The following is a 9,640-nucleotide window of genomic DNA, read 5'->3' as shown; positions in this document are numbered from 1 at the left end:
AAATTTATCGAATTCACAGTTTCCTCAAAAAAAAAACGAACGAAATTTCGACTTTCTCTTCCGCAATCGTTAACAGCTTCTGTGACGTCACACTGTTCTCATTATTACGTCACAGACTGCACTGCTTCCTCAAAAACAAAGTTCTATCGCTCAAACCTTCGTATAGTTTCTGTGACGTGATAAACTAAAAATTTTATCGTGACGTAACAAGTTTCAATTTTTATGACGTCACATCAACTTCGAATGTTGAGTATGACGTCACACTTCTTTTGTTTGAAATTTGGCGCACATTTTAGCCAGCAGCTTGTTTGTTTCGGTTCTGAGTTTGCTGGAGCCAAGGTTGTACATGACCGGGTTCAGGCATTCGCTGAGCCTGAATATATTTTTCAAAATTAAAAAAAATACTAAAACGTGATTGTTTTCAGTAAATTGAGTAAATCACCAATAAAAACTGAAACAATAAACAGTTTATAATAAACAAGTTAAATTGAACATAAAAACAAAAAAAAATTGTCATTTCTATGTCTCAAACACAGGTAAGACCCTGAACTTTCATTTAAAACTTTTGTAAACTTTATTACCTTAACCACAAAATATGTTGACAGCTTGGCTATATCAGTATCAATATTAAAACACAGATTGTTTTAAAGCTCTACAAAATGATAAATAAAAAATGTTTTTAAAGCTGTAAAGTTAATTGAAAAATAAAACTAAAACACAGGTACAACCCCACTGCGAACCAGTAATCGGTCGTCCATAAATAATAAAAAAAAATTAAATAATGTATTTAAGATTTATCATTTAAATTAAAAGCCATAATTAAACATATTAGTTATATCATACATACTGTTTGTATCAAGCACACTATTAACATATTACAAGTTTGAAAAAAAAGTAATTAAATAACAACCTCAAACACAGATAAGACCCCACACCGAACCAGTAGTCAGTCGATTGGTTCTTTTGTGACGTAACAGACGTCCAAATAAGGTAAACAGAAGCGGGGATGTACCCTAAAACGAAACTTAAAACCACAAGTCCCAGTTGCAAGAAGGTTTTGCGGTGCCTGTAATGAAAATAATGAACTAAAAATACTTAAAAACTTTATAAAAATTCACAAAGTAAAATTTAAAAACAACTAATATTAACATAATATATTTAAGAAAGATTTTTAGAATAAATAAATTTTAACAAACAACAAGTGTTAAATTAAGTATAACAGTTTAATAAACCAAAAATTCAATAATTATAAAATGGCCTACCTTTTCTCGAACTTGACGGACTTTTTGGTCTTGACCTTCATATTGACCTTCTTGACTTTCTTCCCATCCGGACTGTCCAGGGTGTTGGTCTGGCTGGCGGTCGGGGTCGATGAAAATCGTTGACCCATGACGATGTTTGACGACACGGTTTCCACTTCGGTTGACTTGTGGTCGTACATTCCGTTGAACCAGCTGTTAATAATAAAATGATAAGATTTTGAAAATCTTCAAGTTTTATTAAAATTTTTCAAAGCATATTACTGTTTTATTTAAAACAGTTGCTATTGTAACATACTTTTTATTTTAATACTTATAATTATTATTATTAGTCATTTTAGCGTTCACCATTTTTTTTTGTTATAAGTGTAGGGTAGCTGAGTTAACTATAGAGTTAACTGTAACTTGAGTTACAATTATGAAAAATTCTATATAAAATGCTGTTACTATTATAAATTGGAAATAAACCAACTCACTTGTTTTGCTGAACTAGCCGCTGAATCAACAAAGATGAGAACATGATGATAAGCACTAGTGGAAACAGGAATATAGTAGGGTAAACGATGAGCGTGTAGAGATGGTAATCTTTCACCCAATCTTCTTTTATTGAACATGATGGCCAGAAACCTCCTATCTGCCCTTCTTTAAATATAGATAATATATTAATTTTTTGGAATAGAAATCAATCAATTTGTCTTTTTTTTTTGCAAATATTAAAAAAGTTTTATTCTGATAAATTAGCCGATGTTAGCTACACAGTTACTTTTTGTTTGTACTTGTAATTTTAAGTTTAAAACTTTATTTAACTTTTTAGTTTTTTTTTATAATGGTTTGATTTTATTTTTGTTTTTCTATATTTAACTAAAAACCGTTTGATTTATTTTATTTGTATAATTTTCACCTATTGCAAAAAACATAGACCATTAACTTTTTAATTTGAAATCTGTAAACATTTCAAAAAGAGTTTTTTTAAGTTTAACGGTATCAAGTACTATTTTTATTATTGAATATTATTCAAGTTTTAAGTATAACGTATTACTTTTTACTTTCTAGTTTTATTCTTATGTTGGTTAGTTTATTTATTCAAAACCGTATTTTTTACTTTTATGATGTCAAGTTATTGACAAAAAAAACATTAAAAGTTTCTTTTTGTATGTACTTTAAAGTTCATAGATATTGATTACAGCATTTATTTTATCTATTTTACATGAAAGAGTATTGAATTTTACTTTGCATAATTAACTTTTATTATAAGCATTGAAACTGTTGTTTTATTTTTAACAAACTGATAAAGGTTTTATTATTGATTAAAGATATATATTGATTAAAAAAGTTTTTTTTTGTGTTTCTACTTTTAGCGAACATGAAAGTTCATGAAATATGTTCTTGAGACTAAAATGTTTGTTTATCAAAATCAAAACTAAAGTTAAAGTAAAAATGAACTCTTTTAAACCTAATACCGTAGCAATGATAATGTAATTGATTTATATGCTTTAACAACTTACAAATATATTAACATTTCAAACTTCGGAATTACAATTGACTAAGAAATAGACTCATTTGAACTTATTAAAAATCGTTAAATTTTTTAACTTAAAATTGTATAACTTTATAATTATTTTGTAATTTCATCAATTGCTTAATTTTTATTTGTTAGATGCCTTTTTACAACTACTTATTTTTAATAGTGTGACAAATTTTAATCAATTAAAAAAACATATAAACTTACTTAAACTTTTTGTTGTAAATACCCAATAAATTTTTTAATAAACATGAAATTTAAATTCAACATTTGGTGCTTATAGTCATAAATAATATAAGACAATTTTATCGTTAAGTGATTTATATGAAGCAATAAACAACTGCTTTGACTTTAATTTGTAGATCTTTTTTTGTTAATGCAACAGCTTTATTTCTTAATGATTTATTTCAAAAAGCTTATAAGTATTTATTGTCTAAAAAATGTTTTTGTTTTCAACTATCAAAAAAAACTTTATAACTTAACTCTTTTAAACTTAGTTTTTTGAAAGTAAATCCTGTAAAACGTTTAACTTGATTATCATTGAATTAATTTAATTTGAATTTAATCAATATTGTGTTTTAATATTACATATCATTTTTCTCTAGTATATATGTTTACAGAAAATATTGGTTGACCTTTACAAATATGTTTTCATGGTAATTCCTGTGTAATTTATTGTCTTTAAATAAGATGACTTATGAATTAATTAAAATAAAAAGGTAAAGAACCAACTTAAATCAACTTGATAAAAACATATTTTTGTCATTCATTGAGATAAATTAAATTAAAGTAAACATTTGGTATCTAAAACCATAAATTTATGTGATATTTTTATTGCTTTATGAAGTATGATGTAAATAAATTTAAAATTCAGTTAATAAACAACACCAGTAAAACAGCTTTTAAGTTTAATTGTAGGTCAAGAATTTTAAGAAATTTTTTTTTTTTGTGAAATTTTCACAAACTTTGGTTTCAAAAATACACTTTGATTTTGATAAATTGCAGTTAAATCGAGGTTTTATACTAGCTGCACATTAAAAGGTATTTTCTTATAACTTAATCTCTTCACTTTTAATGTTACCCTTAAAAACATGTGTAAATGATAAATTAACAAGTATGGTCTAGAAATTAAAACGATAACAAAACAACCGTAGTTCAGAAATTGCTCTAGAATTTAATGTTGTAGTTTAGAGCAGGGTTTTCAAAGTTGTTTTTCTGTAGGGTGCCTAGTTAAAAAAGTTTAAAAAGCAATCGCCATCTCCAACAGGATTCTTCAAAAAACTGCCATAAGAACGTTTTTTTGCCCTTCATCATGAACTCCAGTATATCTATCAACTTAATAATTATGACTTCACGGCCTCCCTGTGCTCCTTTACTAGTCGCGGCCCCCTGTTGGTCTCTATGCAGCTTATGAATCCATTAAATTCTTAAACTCATATGACTGAATATTAGAAACCCTTGTTCGGATCATACAGCCAATATATACACTTACCATAGTTGAACATTTCTACGTCATTATTGTTAACAAATCCTTATTTCAACGTATTTTAAGCACGTGGCAAAGTTAAAATTGTTACAAATATAAATAATAGTTTATTGACAACCAACTCCCATTGTTGTCCCTTATTCCCATGAACAAAATCAACGGAGCGGCGATCATGAACATCACAGACGAGTAAAAAGTAGACATTTTTAACAAATTTATGTACTATTTTTCTGACAAACCGTAAAAAAAAACAAATATTTTTCTTACATTCAACCAACCCCCATTATTGTCCCTTATTCCCATGAAAAGCATCAACGGAGCGGCGATCATGAACGAGAATATCCACAGACACAGGATCAACGTGAGAGTCCTGCTCTTCGGGATGTCCCACACCTTGAAGGGTTTCCTCACTGCCGCGAACCTAAAAATGTAAATTTTACTTTAATAAACCAAGTAGTAAATAAGATATTTAACTTACACATCTTTAAATTTCAGTAAACTGAGCTATATTTTTAATTCAAGACAAATAACTATATGTTTTAGTTTGATAAAAAAAGTTGTGACATAAATACGATTTAAAAAAATTTTTATATCGAAAAAATGCGTTTATTTTCAAATGTAAGTAACTGTATCTAATTCTAAAATCTTTAATTTTCGAATACTAGGTGATTTGAATAACTACCATGTGTTTTTATAACTAAACTTGCTTTGCTAAAGATAAGAAGATAAAATATTAACATGTTACTAAAAACTGTAAAATGAGCTACATAACTGAACTATTTCAATATTTTTAAATAAAAACCTGAAAGCGGCAAATGAGGCAATGTGAAGAGCTGTGACGTAATTGGTAGTGAAATCGGCAACCCAGTAAAATTTACCTGAAGAAAAAGTTTAATTGTTAATATTTCAGGCATAAACATAATTAAAAACGAGAACAAAGTTTTCACTGACCTAGTAAAAATTTTTTATCCAATAACTAAATTAATAATATTTAGTTTTGGTAAAGTAGTTGAAAGCATATATACTGATGGATGATAGTTTTATTTTTAGTTGATTGTAGAAAAAAACAGTATTGTTGTATTATAAATATTTAAGAAGGTTTATTTTTTTAATATGATGTCATATCTATACTAAATTAAAAAAAAAAGCTATTTTAATTATTCTTTAGGCTACTTAGAAACGTTACTTGGCAACTTACATAGGAAATCTCCCCACATCCATTCATTGAAGCCCCAAGTTCTTCTGTAAAGCCACAAGGGGGAGCAAATCAGGGCTGAAAACAAGTCAGAGACGCACAACGAGCATATGAAGTAATTTGATATTGTCTGTAACCTGAATGAAGTATTAAATAATTAAAAATACTTAAGAGTTTTCTAGAAATAAACATTTTAAAAAAGTCATCACCCATATTAATGTTTAAAGTGTTAGTATTAAAAAAAAGGTTAGTTTACTTTATGCTTTAAATAATGTTTTTTATAGCATTAACAAATAAACTTGGTAACACAAAATATGACAACATGACAACAAGTAAAACTAAAGGACATATTTTTTATTTATATAAAAGTTCTACTAGTTAGTTACTATTATTATGTTTTAATATTATTTCTTCAATGACTTAATGCGACAAAAATGCTTTTAATTTAATGCTTAAATATATTAAATAGAAAGTTTTCGCACAGTAATTTTTTTGTATCTTTAAGCAAGTAAAACTTTCCTGTATAAATTATTAAGAAGTTATTAAACATTGATTTTAGTTAACTATTTAAAAACATGTAATTCTTTATGCAAAGCATTTTACGTTTAAACTATAGTTTATTGAGATTTGAATCAAGCGCCATGTAATTTTGTTGTTTACTTTCAAGTGTTATTACCTTTATATAACTTAATGTTTCATTATCAGTCAATTCATTGATGCTTTTGTTTGTTTTGAACTTATTAAAAACGATTGTTGTTTTATAATACTAATATCACAAAACGAAAAAATGCCTTTAATTTCAATGTCAAAAGATTCATATAAAGGGTTAAAATGAAATGTCAATTTGTGTTTTTAATTTCAACCATTTGCTTTTAAAAATTATATTATGAATGTTTTATTAAATAAAAATGTTGTAATGTTTTGAAAAAGCATAGAAAAAGATTGAAATTGATTAGACTGTTTGTTGTGTATTTATTGTATGATTGGAGATATTTAACGATGATAAATAATTTATATTAAAATTATTTCTTTGTACAAAAACTTCCTGAACCAAAATATTGTAAATAAAAAAGAACTAAGAACTTTATACACATACACTTTAATTAAATTCAAGTTCATAAAGTATAGTTAAATTGTTATTAATTTATATGCTTTACTTAAATTACTTTAAAACACCTATTTTTTACATTAGCTATAACTCCTGAAAAACAAAATCTTGAATTTGAACTTTTCGCTTGGATTAACTGGAGGTCTAACACCAAGATTACAATTCAATTTAAAAACTTTTAATTTAAATTATTTATTAGAAACCTAAAATTGCGCTTAAATGCCATTGCGAGCTACCGGCCATTGCTAACTCACAAAACGTTTAAATATTTATAAATTCATAAAAGTTTTGAAAATAATTGTCAAAAACAATTGATCTGTTGTGACGAATAACCTTATACAAAAAAATATGTCTTATAAGTTAACAGTAAATTATTTTGAACTTGAAATGTTTATGAGTCTGGATTTTCGCATTAGTTCAAAAATAAACTTTGAAATATAGAGCTACTTTTAAGAATAATATTTTTAAATTCTTTCAAACTTAAGAAAATTTAAGGAAACCATTTGCATTTAAATTACAATAAAAACTCTTAAAAATCATAAATTAATAAAAAATGCGAAAATTCATTAATTATTACCTAATTACAACAATTTTCTATAAAGTTTAAAACACTTACTATGATATAAACTTTTACGGAAATTTATAGACAAAACATCATAAAACATAAAACCTTCAGGTAGTATTCCATCATTTAGTATAAAAACATTACTATTAATAGGTTGTACGTCAGAATTCCTACCTGAATTTTAAGTTTTCACAACTTTACAAAATTAACAATAAACATTTTACCGTTGGTGAGTATAAATTTATCTAGTAGTTGTTATTTAAACTATCATATTTGTTTATAAGTATAAATTTCAAAATATTTTAGTTCTCAACAAACATTCACCTAATAGAAAAAAATGTTCTTACATCAGACTTATTTAATTTTTTCTAGTTCTGAGCAAAACAAAAAATCTTGTTTTTATATCTGAGCTAAGCACAGTCTTGTAAAACTATGTTAAAATGCTAAGTTCAAGTAAATAATCAGTTCAAAGTATTAAAACAAACAAAACTGAAAACAAAAAAACTAAACCTGGTAGAAGATGAAATGGTAGCTATGGTCAAAACGTTGCCAATAGTTCCCACGATCAGCATGAAACCAATGAAGCATGAAACGATGACGTTGCCCGCGTATGACGTCACACCGCTCATCCTGACGTCATTACCGTCAAAAGACGAGTTAAGTTGAGCGGAAGAAGTTGTTAATAAATTGAAAGCTGAAACAAAATTTGTAATCAAATAAATTTATAAAATAAATTTAAAGGAATGATAAAAACATGGAGTATAAACTTTTTATTTTAGATATAATAGTTTCCATATCTTCGTCATGAATGACGTATAATGATTTCAGGTTAACAGATGAAATTGTTGAAAACTGGTCTTTTGTATTTTAATAAGTGATGCAATATTAATAGATAATGATTAATTTTAGTGAGTATAATAATAAAAAACTAGTTTAAAATAAGATTTAAGGGTGCTTTGTAAAAATTTGTTTTTGAATAAAACTTGTTAAAGTTTAATTGTTTAGGATGAACAAACTAATGTCAAACTTAAAACAGAACTGAAATCAAATAAAATTGTCCTAAAAACTATAAAAAGTTTTTTGAAATGTTTAGGTACATTTATAGACAATCACATAAATAAATAAAGTCAAACTTAGAACGTAAAATTTAAAAAATTAGAAATTTTAGCTGAATCATTTCAACAAAAGCGTTTAAAAATTAGTGACAATGATTTTAAACCTTTAACTTTGGGTTATGCGTAATGGTTTTGGTATTTCGAATTTATATTAAAAACTTTGAAACTTCAAACTTTTAAGATAAATTACAGAAAATATAAAACACAAAAACTTTTACAATTTAAGAATTTTATATGTTTGTTCATTACCGTAAATTTCATGTGCGTTGATAAAAATCACATATAATAATAAAAATAAACTATAAACAAACACACCACTTATGTGAAAATGTTAGGTTTTCATGATTTATTGTTTATTTAAGTAGTTGAAAAGCTATAAACACTTATCAAGCTTTAATAACTGTAAACAAGCATATAAATAAATACACTAAGTAAAAAAAAATAAAAAAAGAAATTATAATATTATTTTAAATTTAAGAAATATACACATATAATTTAACGTCTATTATAAAAAACCATTAAAAATAAATTAAGTAAACTTAACTAGTTTATAATACCATTTTAAATAAGAAACGAACATTCAATCAAAATTTTATTACTAACCTTCAGTAAAATTGACCATATCAACGACGTCGACCATAGTGAGTTTGAACTCAAAAATCCAAAGACCTTCAGTGAAAAAACAAGTTAATTACTAATGAGCTGTTAAGAATTGATTTGTCAGTTTTGAGAGATAAAAGACACGGAAAGTAACTACCTGCGCATGCAAAAGTAAATACGCTTGTCGGTCAACATATGCTGGCTTTTCTCGAAGTGTTTGAAATTCGAAACGGAAAAAGGTTTTAAGAAAAATTTCATAGCTATTTAAAGATATTCACTGGGAGCAGATTGGTTAAAAAATAAAAAAAAAAGGTTTTTGTTAAAAAAAAAAACAGATTTCAAGTTCATGCAAACTCAGAAAAAGCTTACTACTAAACTCATTAGCACTTTTATCTTTAAACTAATTTCATGCTTTTCTTTTTGGAATTTTTAATTTGCCTTTAGGAAAAAGTAGGCCAAATTCTGTTCAAACTAACTTAACTTTAATAATTAAACATTAATCTAGAGCTTATTAAAAATACAAAGTATACTTAGGATTTTATTTATTTCTGAGTTATAACTGAAAGAAATAATTTTTTATATTATTTACAAAATTAAACAAAATTTCAAATATCTTTTTCTATTAAAAGTAAACGTAGAAAAAAGTTCTAAGAAAATTGAAGAAATTTAATACTTTGAATAAGAAAAGTACAAGAATGTAAAACTTTTACAAAAAAAAATTATGCTCACATAAATCAAAATCTTTAACTAATCTTTATACAGAAATCAAATAACAAAACTAACGCTTATA

The 9,640-nt window shown here is 25.8% G+C and overlaps 1 protein-coding gene across 1 annotated transcript; it reads right to left on the bottom strand.

Moving 5' to 3' along the window:
• Nucleotides 1-258: 258 nt before the first annotated feature.
• Nucleotides 259-8,954, bottom strand: LOC145838135 (neurotensin receptor type 1-like). The gene is made up of 9 exons (XM_082945681.1): nt 8,854-8,954; nt 7,646-7,829; nt 5,466-5,599; nt 5,070-5,145; nt 4,546-4,688; nt 1,736-1,901; nt 1,336-1,454; nt 911-1,085; nt 259-373 (listed from the first exon to the last, which is right to left on the bottom strand). The coding sequence occupies exons 1-9, from the start codon at nt 8,888-8,890 to the stop codon at nt 259-261; spliced, it is 1,149 nt and encodes a 382-aa protein (XP_082801807.1). The 5' UTR covers nt 8,891-8,954.
• Between the last annotated feature and the right edge of the window lie 686 nt (nt 8,955-9,640).

This window comes from Thalia democratica, chromosome 6 (genome assembly GCF_965202585.1).
Source record: "Thalia democratica chromosome 6, ktThaDemo2.hap1.1, whole genome shotgun sequence".
Taxonomy (NCBI): domain Eukaryota; kingdom Metazoa; phylum Chordata; class Thaliacea; order Salpida; family Salpidae; genus Thalia; species Thalia democratica.
Note: the sequence above shows the minus strand (reverse complement) of the source record. Positions and strands in the feature narration are given on the sequence as shown.

Coding starts and splice junctions, on each gene's coding strand:
- LOC145838135 (XM_082945681.1), bottom strand. CDS start 8,890: ATGGTCGACGTCGTTGATATGGTCAATTTTACTGAAG. Junction 4,689..5,069: donor GCCTCATTTGCCGCTTTCAG/GTTTTTATTTAA, acceptor TTACATTTTTAG/GTTCGCGGCAGTGAGGAAAC. Junction 1,902..4,545: donor AATAAGGGACAATAATGGGG/GTTGGTTGAATG, acceptor CTATATTTAAAG/AAGGGCAGATAGGAGGTTTC.